Source organism: Puma concolor, chromosome A1 (assembly GCF_028749965.1).
Source record: "Puma concolor isolate L17-30 chromosome A1, mPumCon1.1.hap2, whole genome shotgun sequence".
Lineage (NCBI taxonomy): Eukaryota > Metazoa > Chordata > Mammalia > Carnivora > Felidae > Puma > Puma concolor.
The window spans coordinates 41,163,152-41,181,341 of NC_141667.1; the positions used below are offsets into that span (position 1 = coordinate 41,163,152).

Below are 18,190 nucleotides of genomic sequence, written 5' to 3' on the forward strand. Positions count from 1 at the left end.
ATGACCAAGTCTTTAAAACACACATCTTGAAAACCCAACAAATCACAGGGAAATTTGTTACACTAAGAAATTCTATTGATGAACTATGTAGATGTACAATGTTTTTATACAAAACAGAACAGAAATTCAACAATCCTATGAGGTTTTCTACACTCAGCACAGGGACTTGAAAAAAGAACCAGCAGCAAAAGAAAAGGGGGAGGAGAAGGGAGAAGAAAAGGGGGAGGAGAAGAAAGGGGGGAGGAGAAGAAAGGGGGGAGGAGAAGAAAGGGGGGAGGAGAAGAAAGGGGGGAGGAGAAGAAAGGGGGGAGGAGAGGAGAAGGAGAGGAGAAGGAGAGGAGAAGGAGAGGAGAAGGAGAGGAAAAGGAAGAAAAAATTCAAGATGAAACAAAACAGCAATAGCATCCAAAAAATCAGCCCAGTCCTCTGTCCTCTACGACACACTGCCTCTCCGGAAACATTTCTAAGCGAGGGAGGGATAGAAGAGATGGCCAAGCAAGCACAAGCTAGGGGGAACAGTGTTGCCAAGCAGAAAGTCAAACTGTTTGGAATTCTCCCCTTTTGTTGGAATCAAGCCAGAATTGTAGAGAAGGACCTCAGAAAATATGCCTGCTAAGTTGAAAGGGAGTGGTCTCCTTTAGACAAGTTCTGGTAGCAGCTCGGAGCAGAGCTGCAGAGAGGTGCGGGCCACCGTGGGTCACGCCAGGACCTTTCACCTCTGCAAATCATAAATAGCTGCCACTTACAGAAGTACCAAGTGGCTGCAATCTCTTTAACCCAGTTACTCTGTACTACGTTCATTCGGCGGAGGCAAGAAGAGTTTTGAGAAGCTGGCATTGGAGAAAAACGAACGGAACCAGACTAGAAGTTTTTCAGCGGTGGACCACGCAAAGTCCTTGCTTCGTATACAAAGTCCCAGCCCAATAACAGCAGAGCAATTCTTTGACAGTACTTTAACAGTGCTAGAGAGACTAGGCCCTCTTTTCAGTGCTTCCTATATTCTAACTCAACTCCGATGTAGGTACTGCGATTGTGCCCATTCTGTAGATGAAGAACCTGAGGCACAGAGACTGCACAGCAGGTAAGTGGCAACCATAACGTGAATGCAGGCAGTGTGGCTCCAAGGTCCGTGCCCTTAAGCATCCTCTGCTCAGCCTCTCGGCCCAACCACAGACTTCGCAGCTGTCTGGTGTACCTGTGCCAGGCTCTGGAAATACAAGCAGGCCCACAACCCGGCCCTGCACTGTGCCACACCGTGCTTTGCCCTGTGACACATACGGGAACAGAGGCCTGAGGCAGGGCCACGGCCAGCCCACCAGCACCTCTGTGCCAGTGCACAATGGGTACCTCAGCCGGCTGAGCAGGAGCCGGATCCTAGCCACGCCTGCTCCCTTGGCCAAGCACTTCTGCAGTGCCCACTATGTGGAACTGTCTAAGGCGGCGCCAAGAGCAGCCCTGGAAGGAGACTCAGTTCAGTTTTCATAGTGAAGGGCTGGAAGAAGGAAAGACTGAAAGGAGACAGGAGAGAAAGGGGCCATTCTCCAACCAAAAACTATTTCTGCAAATAGTTCTGACCGTTTTCAATAGGTACAAGTCAGGATCACACAGGCCATATCAGCTTTATTAACAAAACATCCAGATTACTAAGCAGCAGTCCCAGACACAGCACAGGCACACTAACCTCTCGGGCTGCCTTAAGAAAAACTCCCGGCCCCACAAGCCGCCTGAGACTAACTTTCAGTCCAGTTCAAAGGCCCCGGCCTGGGCCATCTTCGACAACTTCTGAACTCCATGCTCAAACCACCAGTTCTCCGCCCTGGGAGTCTGGTGCCGGCAGGGACCCCAACCCTGGGAGTCCTCCAGGGAGATGTGGCTTGTGTGACAGATACAATAACCAAGTCTCGAGAGTCCAGTCTCCTCCCTTGGAAGCTCAACACCTCTTAGAGAAGAGCAGGCAGAGAGTCTTAAGAATCAAGCAATTGAGCTATGGGTTTCTTCATCTAAACTAGGAGCCCCTCCACAGCACAACTAGCTTGGATTTCACCTTCCCCGAACTCCCTAACCAGAGAACTGCCAGAGCTAGTTTCGGGGAGGAAAGCGCCTATCTGATTCCATCATCTTTCACACTACAGTTACCCTTACCCCACACTGCTCCGTGCCTTCTCTCCAACAAGCCAGGCTCACGCCAGTCCCTCCTCCCCAGTCTTTCCAGAGAGCCTTCTCCCGTGGTACATTTCCTTAAGTTGATTAACCTTTCTAGGTCTCAGTTTTAACATCTGAAAAACAAAGCTGATGTAAGTACCTCACAGGGCCCTTAGAAAGCATCACCTTCACAGTTGGCAGGCACTTAGTGAAATAAGTCAGAGAAAGGTAACTATGTCATGAGTTCACTTATGCGGATGCAAAAAAGGCAAAAACAAGCTCATGGATACATAGAAGAGAATGGTGGTTGCCAGAGGCAGGATTTGGAAGGTGGCAAAATGGGTCAAAGGAGTCAAAAGATAAAAACTTTGTTATAAAAAGTCCTAGGGTGCCTGGGTGGCTCAGTCGGTTAAGTGTCCGACTTTGGCTCAGGTCATGATCTCACGGTTCATGAGTTTGAGCTGACAGCTCAGAGCCTGGAGCCTGTTTCAGATTCTGTGTATCTGTATCTCTCTCATTCTCTCTGAACAATAAACATTAAAAAAAAAAGTCCTAGGGATGAATGTACAGCATGGTGACTTTAGTTGAGGACACTGTATTGCATATTTGAAAGATTGTAGATCTAAGATGTTATCACAAGAAAAAAATGTAACTATATGGTGAAGAATATTAACTAGACTTATTGTGGTTTCATTTTGCAGTTTATACGAATATCATTGTGCTGTACACCTGTTACGAACATAAGGTTATATGCCAATTATACTTCAATTAAAAAAAAAAAAACACCTGTTGATATTGGCAGGTATTTTCTGCTAGGACGGGGAGTAAGAGGAAGCCACGGAGGAGGGGTGTCTGGCACTGTTCTAGAGTACATTATTTCGGTTGATCCTCACCAAACCCAAGGAGTTATTCTTACTATCCTCCACTTTGCAAATGGAATAAAGCGAAGCACTGAGAAGGAACTTGCCAAAGATCCAGTGAAGGTGGAGTCAGGCAGCTTACCCGGCAGTTAAAATGGTAGAATGAGCAGCACTAAACCATGAAACTCCCCTCCACCTGCAAGAGCTTTGTGAAATGTCCCGTCCACTGTGTAGCCCAACTCGATTCCTGGGAGATCCTCGAGGATCTCCAGACCAGTCCTACTCCTCAAGACTCAGGGTGAGGAGTTCTAGCATCTAGCTCTACTACTCCTTGTCAAGGACATTGAGGGACCTTCACTTCATTCACTGAGCATTTCGGAATCTTGATCAGCCTCTCACTCGGAGCCCCGCCATGTTCCTGATGACCTGGCCATCCGTGAGCATGCTCCATCCGACACCACGGCTGTCTTTCTTCTTCCCCAACCCTTCCATCTTTTCTGCTGCTGACCAACCACAGCCCCACGAGAGCTTCCCCTCCGGGAACAGCTCTACCTCTGTGATCTTAAGTTCGTAGGCCCTTTTGTCAGACCACATTGAACTCCCAATGACACACATTATTCAGCCTCAAGATACCAGTTCCTTGCACATCCTTTACTTCCTGTTTGCCCTCCTTTCAGTAACTCAGCTCACGGTCTATGGCGTCAACCATTGTCTTGCCATGGTCCTAAATTCCTCTATCCCGTTATCCACCCATTGACTCATGCTGGAAAAATCCTAAACCTTAATCTAAGTGCCTACCTCTTGAAACCTACACCCAAACAGCTATAGAGAATTGAAGAAAAAAAACTCCACCACCCTACATATTTGGGTCATTCAGTCATGGCTTTCGACGTCAACAGTCTGCAGCAACCAACACTTTGGGATCCCTGGTCATCACTCCGCCTCATACTTCACTGAAGTTTCAACCCCACTCAGCTCAAACCCCTACCCCACCATATTTCAGTCACCATCAGCAAAGTGACCTTCTCTTTTACTTCACCAGCATTTAGCCGTCTCAAGTTGGGTCCCATGTAAAGAGGAAAGCCACTCCTCCAGTTCCGGCTCTGGTGTCTGTCCTTTCACGGTACCATTCTTTGACAGACTTAACTGCAGCAGTGTCCTCTTCTGACCTTCCGCTAGGCCCGAGTGTGCCCTGGCCCAGGTCAACCCTGATGCAAATCCAGCGGCCACTCTTCAATCCTTATTTCCATGATCTCTGGGCAATACTGAACACCACTGGCCACTTCTTCCTTCTGGAAAGTCTCCCTTCTCAGCCTGACTCCACTCCCCAGGCTTCCTTTCAATCTTCCAGTCCTCTCTTAGCCTCTTTTTCTGGCTCCTTTCCTTTTTTCTGATCCCACATAAAAAAGGGAATGCCCGCTATGTGCCAGCATTAACTGAGGCACTGGGCTTCCTCGGGATTCTTCTCTTCCCACTCTACACAATCCTCCCTGGGTGAGCTTGTTCATGGCTGTGGCTTCAGGTATCATTTAAGTAGTGAAGACTGGGAGGTCAGATGTTAGCCAGACCAGAGTTCAAGTTCTGCCAGTTTCTCTTGGTACATGCTCTGTGAGTCTTTAGCCTGGATGGGAGAAGTCCAGTCACCCCGATGCAGCCTATAGGAAGACCACGTGAAGAGAGATGCCCCAGGAGGCCACAGTCCCCCGGCACCCAGCTATTTGGGGATTCCCAAGCACAAATGCCAGACAAGTATATGAAGACTTGAGGTGACCCCAGCCACCATGTGACTGTGACTTCAAAAGGGCTCCTTAGCAACAACAGCCTAGCTGAACCCAAGTTACCTCCCGATTCAGGAGTAAAATAAGTTGTTACTGTCTGAAGCCACTCTTAAGATGGTTCGTTAGCTCACTAACGGATAACCAGAACAGTGCTCAAACCAAAAGCGCTGAAATCTTTGCTCTCATCTTCTACGTCCAATTACGAAATTCCGACAATCCTTAGAAGCATCTACTTTTGGGCATTCCCTCCTGCTCCTACCTGGTTGTGAACACCATCATTTCATTCCAGGATTAGGATGGCATCTTCCTAACTGGCCTTCTTGCTCCGGTCTGGCCTCCCTTTCCGATCCTTCACAGTGCAGGAAGATCTGACCAGGTCACTCCAAGCAAACTTTGAAGGTTCCCCTGAGGTGACCCCAGCTGGGCTCTGCAACTTCATGTGGAGCCACTGCTCTCACCTCTGCCCTAGTCACACTGAGCCCTGGGAGCTCCCTGAAGTGATGGGGTTACTTACCCCCGAGTCAGTGCACAGGCTGTTCCTTCTGCCCAGCCCTGCCTGTCACTGGGCCAACTTGACTTCAACACTGCAGATTAAGAATGACTCCTTTGGGAAGCTCTTTTAGGCCCTCAAGTTTCCTTTCATAGGCTCCCTCAGTTACCTTTGTTTTCTTCTAAGTGGAATAGGCCACTCCAAGATGTAATTGCTTATTTTTCGCCTTCAAGAGTGGAAGTTCCCTGACAACAGGCCAATGTCTCACTCACATGTATATCCCTAGTGCCAGGGCCACATCGGAACATCAAAGGCTCATAAAAATTGGAGTTGTTTGAGTGAATGACTGACAGAGTTGCCCTGATGCAATTTATCCCTTAAGTAAAATTAGAAGAAGGGGAGAGATCACTATTCCAGGAAGGATATCGAAGGACTAAAAACTTTTGAAATGAAATAAACATTTGAGGTCACCTAATTAATCCCATCTTTTTATAGATGAAGAAACAAGTTAATGAGACTGACTGGTTTGCCCAAACTTCCACATCTGGTTGGTGGCAAAGCCAGGAACAAAATCAGGTCAATTAACTCCCATGGTACCACTTCAGCATGTCAGAATTTAAGTGAACCACACAGCTGAATAGTGCAGGAACTTCAGAATACGGCCAGGAACTTCTTCAAGTTAAAAAAAAAAAAAAAAAAAGGCAGCTTCGGACAACTTTAAATTTCTCTGGAGTACATAGCCATCGGAACAGGTAGACAGAAGGACGGACAATACAAGAAGTATAGGTGAAGACATAAAATAACTGGAACTCTTATACTGGTAGAAATCTAATTGGTACAACCACTTTGGAAAAGTGTTTTGCAGTTTTTAGTAAACCTAAACATAGATATACCCAACGAACCTGAAATTCCACCGTACCCAAAAGAAATTAATATTGCCACCAAAAGTATGTGCTAGAATGTTTGGACCAGATTCCAATACCAACTGAGAAGGGTCTAAATGCCCAACAATACAACAGATAGACTCATAATTACATTGCAATGAAAAATAAATTGCTGATTAATGCAAGAAGGATGAATTGTAGGCATGCTGAAAGAAGTCGTAAGTATATTTTGACTCCATTTATGTCAAGTTCAAAATCAGGCAAAACTAATGTATGTCAGTGCTGCCTGGCAAGGGACACAAGAGAGCCTTCTGGAGTACTGGAAATGTTTTACATCTCTATTTGGGGATGATACCAAGATTCAGGTACATATACATTTATCTAGACTTGAGGCATCACTTACAGTAAAGTGCACAATTAAATTGAGTGAATGAAAATTAGAAATAAGGTATTCTATAAAGCTAGCATGCACCTGTGTTCAAGTAGTACAACGTATTCATTATCTCTTTCAGCCCTCAAAAAAGCCCTAAGTTTTGTAAATAAGATTGTTTACTAGTCACAAATGCGGTCTTAAAAACTCTGAATCAGAATAGGAGGGAAGGAGGGAGTAAAAAAAAAAAAAAAAAAAAAATGATAGTTTAAAAAAAAAAAATCAACACTCTTTTTGGGATTTTTCTTTTTGCAAAAGAAACCAAAAACAAAAAAAAGTTTTATCCAAGGTCAAGGACAACTTTTTGATGTCTAGCTCTTAAAGAGTACACAACGTGCTCCTACACAATGTTTAGTTAACGCCACAAAAATTGTACACTGCCAGTTTTGAAGAAAACTCTCCAAGATGTCACTGATGAGGGGCAGGAGGTGGGAGAAATCAAGGACGTACATAGAGGCTCACTTTATCTACACTTGCCTACCCCTCCTTCTATCGATGCCATTACATTGAGTCCCATGGACTCATACCAATCAGTTCAAAAAAATCTAAGGTGATTTTTTTTTTTTTTAAGAACTTTACAGTTTCATTATGTTGTTATCACAGAGGCAAGCTCTCATGCTGTCTGAATCTTGCAAAGGAGAAAATTGTAGTTTGGAGTGATTTGTCTTAGATTAGGTTCCCGGTATTTGGGGTTTTAAAAATAAGTACATTCTAAATATATACTTACATCCATACAAAAAAAAAAAAAAAAAAAAAAAAAGAAAACCTGGAGAATGTAAGAATATCATCTTTTTATTCTGCTAGGTAATAACATTGAGAGAGACACTATCATTCACTATCATTTCAGAATAGACAGATTCTAATACCTACAAAAAGTTGGAACAATATTGCAAATTTAAGTCTGTAAATTTGTAATTATTTTGCAACACTTTCCTGATTTTTCTATTTTGCTATGGACTGAGATTTGGAAAACACCTTAGATCACACAGGTAATAGGAGGAATACCTAGGAATCAAATACACAACTTCAAGGTTCTTTTCTTCTCTGCTGCAAGGATAGGTTTAAGATCACGGACATGTCACCAACCCTTCTAACAACCGAGGCAACTGTGATTACTCCACTCCTCCTGACCCTCAGTTTCCCCAACCACAAGACAGGAACAAACATTCCTACACCTCTCAGGGTTGGAGAAAAGTCTAAAGGAACAGTAGAATCCCATAGTAAGCACTTCCTGCAGAATCTGAGAGTAAATTACCAATAATCATCATCATTATCACTAACTTTATTACACAGCTTTGACTTAAACACTGGCTGATTATAACGAGGCGCTGTTCTAAGTACATTACAAATATTAACTTATTTAATCAGTGTCAAGAGCTTTAAAACGCAGGTACCTTTTGACCCTACAAATCTACTTCTAGAACTTGATCATAAAACAAAAATACCCCAGAATAGAAACACTGGATGTATCAATCCCTTTTAGAGATTCACCATGTACATCCACATATTAAAGGCTGTGCAATAAAGAAACTTGTTTAACTTTGACCCAGTTTTTAAACTTCCTTGGCACTGGAACCCCTTTTCATACTAAGATGTATTTAAATACCACAGAACTACAACTCCTGACAATATACTGGCATAGAATATCCAGGAATTTATGCAGAATGTTCAATTCAGTGTTATTTATAACAGCCCAAATTGGAATATAAAATATTCAATGGAAAGGTGATTAGTTAAGAAAATTATGGTCAGTATTATAATGCAGAAGATGAGGAGAGAAACTTAAATTTTAAATATTCATAGATGTAAAAAGCAGGTTATATAAAACTCCCTTCATTACGATGCAGGGTTGAAAATGTTAACTGGCTCTTCGTGGGTTACTGGATTACAACTTTGTCCCCATCGTGCTTTCCGGATTTCCATTTACTTTAATAATAAATATGTTACCAAAACAATCCACATCCTTACATAGGCAAGAATATGTGTATGTAGATATACATATATTAGTAGGAATACAAAATGATTATCAACTCTAAGATAGGAACCCCAATACTGAAGTGCAAGCTTTATAGGATTAATTGTGTAATACTAACAAGTAAACATATACAAACCACGCCTCCAAACCAACACCTATTCTCCTGAGCTTCTCACAAAATCTAAATAAGATCTCTACATATAGAAGCATGAATGTCATATCCAAACCAGAAATATGAAAAACCAAGTATCTACTGATACATACAAGCCACATTTATTGATCTCGAAAACAGAAAACATGTTTCAAAAAGGGTGGTATGTTACCATTGCTGTAAAATTACATTCACCACATAGTATATTCGTTATGCGTACATGCAAGTATAGAAAAGGAAAAAAACAGAATGCTTGAGAATGAAACCCACTAACCGGCACAGAGAAATGGGAGCAGCAAGCTTTAGCTCTAGCCTTAGAGTTTTTTTGTTTTTTAAAGCAGAGTTTTGAAGTCAAAAATCACAAGACAGTAACAACTGTTAATCAGAGAAGTAGGTACACAGAAGTAGGTTGTATTGCTTTATTTTCCTGAATCCTTGTACTCAGAATATTTGTATTCAAAGTAAAACTCTGAAAGGGTTGTATTTTGTTTTAGTTCCTGACTCCATGATCAGGGGACTGATTAGGAACAGGTATAGTCCTTCTGTGCCTCCATCGATGGTCCAGGGAAGACTCTGGGCGGTCATCCACTTTCCCCAAGAGTGAGGCTAGAGAGGCAGCTAACGCTGTTGAAAAACCCCCAGGAATCCCTCTTGGGGAGACACGGACACAATTACTAGGAGATAAGTCCTCAACCCTGAGAGGAGCAGTCCAGAGGTCAGAGCAGTGCTCAGCAAATCTAGGTACAAAGGAACCTGATAAATAGACCATTCTGCAAATCCAAGTTTTCAACTAGTTCCTCTCAAAACCATGTAGTTGTAACGTGGCTGTGAGCCAAAAAGCAGAACGCCAACCTTTATGCAAAAGAGTAGAGGAAAATGGATAAACAAATGAAGGCCTTGTCACCCCAAGGCACAAACTCAGGCAGTTGCCCCAGCAGGAAGTGGGCTATCCCTGAACTCCTGGGAGGGCTTCTCCCGAGAAACCAAGTGACCACAATCAAGTGAGCCCTCGATCGCCAGCACTGTGTCTATGATTCATGCTGCCCCTCTCATCCTCTCGACAACTATTATTAGGTGGGCGGTCCTAAGGGCTTCTAAGCATGGGCTTGGAATCAGCCAAGCCAGACTCACTGGCTAACTAACACTCCACGGGCCAAGATGCCACCGTCCTGAACTTCAAGTTCCCTCTTTCCTAAAGCAGTGTTTTTGTAAGATGGTAGCATCTGATCAACAGGACTGATGGGGAGATTAAGTCAGGTGACAAGAGTGAAACACTCCGCACCACACTTGGTACACAGTCTCCTCTTTGATTCTGGTGGTGGGCAAGAGGGTCAGGGACCCTGCCCTGATGCAGGTGACAGAATAGCCATCACCCTAGGCCACTCAAGGGAGAGTCACACATCGTTAGCACTAGAAGTCAGAAGTGGCTACCTCATGTGTGAGGCCCAAGTGCAAAATGAAAATGTTTGCAAAGCGTCACAAATTAAGAAGATGGTAACCCCAGAGCATTAAAGGAAGCGTGGGGCCCTTCTAAATGGAGCCCCCATGGCCACACGCCCTTGAAGACAGCCCCACTAGAAGTCCATGTGCTCAAACACTTTGCAGACACTTGAAAATGAAGGTCGACAAGCACGGAGCTTCCTAAACTCATCCAAACGCTTGAAGCATTTGGGGAGCTGCCAGGGGGAGAGCCACAGCATAACGAAAGGGGGCTGAGGCTTGAAAATAGAAGCCCATCGTTAATTCAATTTGTGAGAAGTTATCAGAAAAAATACTGTTTGTTCTCCGTGACAGTTAGCAGAACTCGCTAAAAGTCTTTCCAGTCCACAAATTCTTCAAAACAAAGCCAAACAAAACAAATACATTCTTTATACTTAATATCAGGGGTCTGTGCCCAACTGAAATCTGTAAGCAAGAGGCTACGTGGGGCCTAGGGTCTGCTGGGGACAGCCTCCCTCCCCAGGCAGCACTTGGTAAAGGAGCCTAGAGGACCTCAGATAAACTGGCAAATACCTCCTCCATCTCAGTGACCTCTTCAGAAAAGAACTGGGGCTTGTGACAGGGAAGAAGGTGCTCCTGAAGTGACAGTAGGGGGCTAACAGGGTTGCCCAGAAATCCATTTGTGGTCACTTGATGAAACATTAGATGCTGAAGGTCACCTCAGTGACCAGAGTCAGGACACTATGGGGCAGGAAGCTCTGGACACATTTTTAGTATTTATTTTGAGAAACAGAACACGCATGCAAACAGGGGAGGGGCAGAGAGAGAGAGAGAGAGAGAGAGAGAGAGAGAGAGAATCTGAAACAGGCTCCGAGCTGTCAGCATGGAATGGGATGCTGCAGGGGCTCGATCCCACAAACTGTGAGATCATGACCTGAGCTGAAATCAAGAGCCAGATGCTCGACTGAGCTCCCCCGACTCCCCCAACATCACAGTGCTTTCTATCCAGCCTTCTCCTTAACACTCCATTTAGCAGGGCCAAGTCCTTGAGAACAAGAGAATGTCAATCAGTCTCTTCAAGTCTCCTGGTGTTTTACCCTTTACTTAAGCAGCAGCACAGTATTTACGTGAAAAACATTGTAAGAATCTCAACCATCTCCCAATAGCTTTAACACCAAGCTGGGAGGAAGTCCGCAAGCCCAGCTCTATTACTTGCTACCTGTGTCAACCTGGGGAAACCACCTCTCTATTGAGACTCATTTTAATACCATTTCTCAGGAAAGTGCTTACAACGCTGTCTGGCGCACAGTAAGTGCTCAGTAAATGTTAACTGATATATCCTCGTAACTCATACTTAACTCCCCACACACACCCCCACCATGCCAACAAGCATATGGCTTAGGCTTCCAGAGGGCATCACTCATTTCTCCTGTGGGTCTTTTCCTAGGAGTCCTATTTCAAGACTTAACACCACAGCAATGGGGGTGCTTGGGTGGCTCAGACTATTAAAGCATCTGTCTCCTGGTTTTGGCTCAGGTCATGATCTCTTGTCTTCGTGGGTTCGAGCACTGCATCAGGCTCTGTGATGTCAGGGCAGAGCCTGCTTGGGATTCATAGTCTCCTACTGGCGCTCTCTCCTCTTTCTCTGCCCCTCCCCCCCACTCACAAGGTCTCTCTCAAAATAAACCTTAAAAACAAAAAAACAAACAAAAAAAAACAACAAAGGACTGCAGCAACAGAATCTCCAGAACCAGAGCTAATGCCTCTACATTAGAGTTACTGCTTAATGGTACAGATGTTCAACCATTTTTGCAAAGACAACTCCAGATGGTTAATCTGCACTTGCATTATTTTAATCTTATGATTAATAAAAGAATATTTACATGACTAATCCAATTACAGTTACGACTAAACAATGTTTGGCCTGTGTGTTATAGTCAATTTGACCACAGTCCGAACACATAGCTTATGTTCAGAGTCCTTCAGAGTTAAAAAGCAGCACACTTTAAACATAATGAAACACCAGATAAAATCCTAATGTGCCTTCACACCTTTTTTTCAAATGGGCACATTTACAACTTACTAGAACCTATAGGCTCCATTCTTTGAAGTACATCAGGAGTTCCTGTTCTTGGTTGGTTAGTCAGGCCAAGTTCCATCACCATTCACAGAATAAAAACCAATCTACCTTCTCAATCTTCCCCACTGACACATAAATCTTTCTAATGGCAGGTACAGCCTAGGACCAAAAAACTAGGCTGGGTTCACCAATCTCTACAAGAAATCTAGAACCCTGGCCTTAAATTCCAAACACAATATATAAATGCAGTGATCACTGGTTGACCATTAAAAATGCTGGATTAGTCATGGCTGCTAAAAGTCACATTTTCGAGTCTAACTCTGCATTTTAGTTCACAAGAAAACAAAGACACGTAAGATGAGAAACCTAGGAGAAAGCCAAGGAGCACATTAGAAGCTGTCTCCTCTCCTATGCACCTTATGCAACCTGTCCTGTCCTGCCACAGACTCCCCTGGCAGTCCCACAGCCAAGGGGATCTCAGCAGGGAGCTCGTCCCCCATGACTTTCAGGGCCATGCACAAAGCAGGGGTTCCATAAATATTTGTCGAATGGATTAATGAAAATATCTAAAGGTGGTTTATTTTCGTAAGTATTAAACAAGCAACGGTCTTGTGACAGCCTACTTGCCGATTACTGCTCCAAACCTTTCCACATCCTGGCACTAGTTTAAAAGTTAGCCTGATATTTACCAGTGAGAGGTCGTTAAGGTCTTAAGGTTTAACAATAAGTAATGTAATCACGATACATTAACATTTCATATCTGAAAAACAATGTGCCGTTTATATAAAGCCCTTTCCCTCCATGATCTCATTTAATCATCACGGGCAGGATACAAAGCAGAAAGTTTTATGGTTTTGATGCCAGGACGAGGAAAAAGGTAAAATCCTCACCAATCAATGGGAGTGAAGACAAAGAAAATTTGAAACTGAAAGGAATCTAGAAGTTGATCTTGTGCAACCTCCCAGGAAAACCTGGTAGATGTGTCTCTCTTTCACTACAACTTGATTTTCTCCTGCCTTATTCAAAAACCTCTGCACATGGTCTTGCTAGGTCTACCTGTCAAAAGAGAGTAAGATTTGTATTTCTCTGATGATGAGTGCTGTTGAGCATCTTTTCACATGCCGGCTGGCCATCCGGAGGTCTTCTTTGGAAACGTGTCCATCCATGTCTTCTGCCCATTTCTTCAATGAATTATTTGGTTTGGGGGTGAAATAAGGCAGAGAAAGACAAACATCCTGGGATTTCATTCATATGTGGAATTTAAGAAACACAATAGAACTGAGGGTTGCTGGAGGGGAGGTGGGTAGGGGGATGGACTAAATGGGTGATGGGCATTAAGGAGGATACTTGCTGGGAGAAGCCTGGGTGTGGTATGTCAGTGATGAATTACTGGGTTCTACTCCTGAAACCAACACTACACTAGAGTTTAAATAAGTTAACAACTACAGAAAAAGGGCAAGATGCTGGTCCTGCCTATTGGAACAGGAACAAAATCTTTACCCACAGACCTGACACACGTGAACATGGCCTTTAAGGTCCATCATGAAAATGGAGAAAAGGTATGCGGCCTCCTACAACAATTTCCTTAACTGGAAAACATGAGATTTTTATATTTGAATTGCCACCAGGCTACACAAATAATCTTGATAATCTTGAAGTGTAAAGGATACATTCTGCATTCCCTAGAACAAAACACCTAATCCAAACAGATTTTATCTGGTCTCAGCTTAGAAGCCAGTGAGAAAAGCAGAATTGTCCCTGTCTCATTCACTTCAAATACTGAACACTGGCTGATCTTTAATTATTTAGAATTAGCAAGTTAGCTACTGTATCTCTGAACTGAATTTAAAAACCCTGTCTTAAATATTAAGGCATCATCCCTGTTCCTCGCCCTATTGGTCACCTCTAACTGAGAATATTTAAGACAATCAAAAGCAACCTCAAAGAGCAGAGAGCTTCATTTGTTTTAATATCCACAGTCCTATTAAAAGCTGTTAAAAATAGCACCTGTACCTTTCTCTGTTCTACTCTCCTCCAAATCTAAAAGGTTAAGTGACGACATCCCATCCAAAGAATAATGGACAATACATACAGCTCCCTCTTCCAGTTTCCAACAGCAGCAAGAAAAGTCAAGTACCTGATTAAAAAAGAAAAGACAGCACACACCAGTATTCCTGTCAAGTGCACGGACAGGGAGCTCGCTCTAGCCCACAAGCTCAGCAAAATCCGAAGAGCCAAACTCTTAATGAAAGGGGTATTTTTTTTTTCCTGGAAGCCAAAGAACTTGGGAGTTGGTTTTAAAAATGAGATCCCAAATGCAGTCAACAGAATTGGGTTTTTTCCCCCTAGAAACTGGTTTTTAATACACACCACATAAAGATTATATACAGGCAAATAAGTCCATTTGAAAGGCAAGAAGAAAAGAATGATGTGTGGCACCTCATTTCTTCAGAGTTGATAAGAAGTAAGCACAAAAGACCACCTCAGGAGAGGTGCGTCTTTTTAACTGAAAAATTAGATGGGAAAATTGGACTTCATCCTTAAGGCTTTTCTTAAGTGTTTTCACAGGGGATACTTGGCACACTCATAAAAACTGACTTACTTCCTTTAAGACTTTTCTCATCTCCAATGAGTAGCCAATGATTTTTATGTAACAGTTTCACTACAGCTGTGATTTTTTTTTTTTTTTTAAAGCTTAAAGGGACAAAATGATATTTTTAGTACCAATGCAATAGGACGTGTGGGGGCGTGGCAGGTAAAAACCAAAAAGCTGTGTCAAATTTGGGGCCCAGTGATTGTACAACAAACCTGTTAAATTGACAAAGAAATGAATCTACTTTTAAGCTACCCTAAAGCCCCACAAACATTCATTCACCAACTTCAGACAATCCACCTAAGTAATAAACCAATTTTCAACCCCCAACCCCCAAGTGGTGAGGTGGTTTTGGCACCTCAGCTTTGTGATGCTATTTGAAATTTAAAATTCACCCAGTAAAAGAAATAAATACAATGGTCAGAACCACCTGACTTCCTTTTTAGGCACTACTTAAGTATCCAATATTAGCTTTCAGTACCACAGGTAATTACCTTTCCTATTTGATAATTATCCCAACAAACTCTGGCTTTGAAAACTACAAAACAAAACCATAGCATTGTATTTTACAAGACAGGCTACAAAACAATCGGTTATTTAATTCAGAAAACCTAAGGAACACTTGGCAACTCTTAACCTACATGACACTTCGAATTTTAAAGAACACTCACAATCAGATAACCTCCTTAAACTGGCTCCAGTTGTGGGTGGATAATGTCCCTTTATCACAAAGATAACTGACATCAACGAATGATCAGAATTCCAACTCAGAATTTTTTGTCTCTGCTCCACACACAAGGTCATGCATAAACTTCAACCAGCATCCTCCCCCACAAAAAACACAAAAACAAACAAACAACATCAAACCACTAAGCTTTAGGGGAAACCTCTCTTTCACATAAACTAGAATGAGTCCAAATACGAGAAAACATTACAAAACCAGCCCGTATCCAGCGTTTCTTGATCACGAAAGCATTCACAGTCTTTCTTAGAACAGCATTAAGTTTAATTCCTAGAAGGCACTAGCAAATCTCTGCCAGGCCAATCTACAATCAACCGTCTGCATGTGTCCAACAAGATCACAGAAGGGTCAATGTTTTTAGCCAGCTACTTCAACTCTGCGTAACAGCGGTAACAAGGTAAACCTGGTAATTGTATAGGACTGAACACAGCCAATGTCAGTGAGGATCCCCCTAACACAAACATGCAGCTCTAGGGAAATAGAATTTCTGGAATACATGATGCTTGCATAATTCCACAAAAACTCGAGTTCATTATCAAAATAATGTCCAGCCCCAGCATTGTGCTGACACTTCCCACCTAAACTTCTCAGCACAAGCCTGGCCTAAAAAGCACAGCTGGGATCCAGGGCATAAGCCACATGCACCCACCACAACAACGGTGGGACAATGCCTGCCCTTACCCAGTCCCGACAGGACTGCGATGTAGTTTAGTCCCGTCTACTTTACGGTAATGTGCTTTTAAAACCTCACCGTGGCCGAGGTCATAGCTTTAGAGATCTAATAACAACCAAATGACTGGGGCTGCCGGGCACTTAGTAAGCCATTCTGGTTATGGCTCTTTAATAGTACCTAGAGTTCTGCTAAAAGAGAGAGCAGAAAACTCCTACCTCCCGGGAAAGAAAGTCCTCTGCAGGGAGCGCAGAGGGAAGCAAAGAACCCGATTTCGGGCAGGGGACGCCCCCACCTCCGCGGCCCCATCTCCCCGGCAGCCCCAGCACGCCCCTCTCCCCGCAGCGCGGTGGCTGGGGCCGCACCTTTACCTGTCAACTCCGCCACCCATCTCTGCCCCGCCAGCCGACCCTCCGAGTCCCAGCAAAGCTCTAGAGCAGGCTGCAGGAGAAAAAACCCCAAAGGCATCCCATCCCAAAGAAAGAAAGCAAAAAGGCTGTTCCTCCAGGCGGAGGGACATCGGGCACGTCGGACCCAAGAGGCGACACGCCACCCCTGCCCCGCACCTACCAGATAATCCATGTACAGAAACGCCTCAGTTATTCGGAGATCAGACATCCGGCAGCCTAAAGCATCCGGAACGGCTCCGAACCCGGAAAAAAAAGCAGCTTCTCTGGCTGCGAGCGAGCAGCCCCTGAAAAAGCCAGCAACAACGAAAATAGCCGAGAGCGGCCGAGCAGCCGAAGATTACACAAGGGGCGCGGCGATTGGCCGGGCGGGCGGGCAGAAGGAAAGGAGAGCGCTCATTGGCTGCAGTGCCTATAAAAAGCGGGCCACTGCGGGTGGCAGGAGAGAAGCGCGGGAGCGGCCAGGGCGCTGGTTCCTGTGAGCCGGGTGGAGGAGGGCGGGGGCTAGGGCTGCGCAGGCGGAAGAGCGAGCCGGGAAGAGCGGAAAATCTGCCGGTGCTGCAACTGCCCGAGTTCTGCGTGCTTCCGTAGCCGCCTATTCGGGGTAGAGCGGAGCCGAACTGCGCTCCAGTGCACAAGAACCGTGGTGTCCCCTCCCACCCCCGGTAGGAAGCCAGTCCTGAATCGGGAGGCGTGGTAGCCACCGACACCTAACGCCACTCTCCGGAGTGATTTCCTGCGGCCTCTGCGGCCTCAAGAGAGCACCGAAGGGGAGCTTAAGGAATGTACTCGGCACAAGCAGGCCTGTCACAGGGGCAGCCCCTCCCGAACTCGGTGACGTGAATCTTGGAAGCGGACAGCTCCTGCCTGAAGTCTCTCAGGGTACACAGCAGCTTAGCGCACACAGCCAGAGGTAACCCAAGAAGCTCCCTTTAGAACACCAGGTTGTCCTCAGAATTCACTCTCCACCATGGGACAAGAAAAAAGTTGAGGGTAGTAGACCTCAAACACCAGAAAGAAACGGTAAGGTCTTTGCATGCTCTGAGTCCAGTTACACCGAACACAAATCCATCACCCCTAAAGAAAATGAGCAATCGAACAAGCAGCTCTCTAACAAGACCCATGTAATACGGTATTGCTGCCCTGGGTAAGAAGTAAGAGCATAAGCAGGTGCATTTCCTGGTAAGTAACTTGGAAATTGGCATTGGAATTTTGCCATTCTATTAAGGGGGCGGGGGTGCTGTGTCAGTCGAGAAGTTAGAGAAGAACACAAAAACACACGGGTTTTTTTTTTGTTTGTTTTTGTTTTTTGTTTTGTTTTTGTAAGATTTAGCCTAGGAACAACCACACAATGCCAGACACAGCAACTTAGGCTCACATGACCGGTGAAGTACCGCAACAGCCTGCTCCCCACCCCTGCATAGCTTGAGAATGAAGGGATTGCTCTCACCTATATTAATAATTAGGGCTTCCATACAATAATGTATAAAATGTCAAACTTCAACTTTCTGAACAGACTGCCTGACTGTATAAATCTATTAGGGGATG

General features: G+C 44.3%; 1 protein-coding gene across 6 annotated transcripts in view; it reads right to left on the reverse strand.

The window, feature by feature from the left end:
- The window catches only part of ARL15 (ARF like GTPase 15), a 412,891-nt gene extending 395,907 nt beyond the window's left edge, over positions 1-16,984 (reverse strand). For 3 of the 6 annotated variants that reach the window (XM_086678726.1, XM_086678733.1, XM_086678716.1), the window contains exon 1: positions 16,806-16,980. In XM_086678726.1, coding sequence (XP_086534852.1) covers positions 16,806-16,853 — 48 coding nt within the window. In that variant the 5' untranslated portion in view covers positions 16,854-16,980. Of the gene's footprint in view, positions 1-16,805 lie in introns of all 6 variants that reach the window. The other 3 variants (XM_025924608.2, XM_086678758.1, XM_086678751.1) reach the window with 3 other exon arrangements.
- Positions 16,985-18,190: the final 1,206 nt, after the last annotated feature.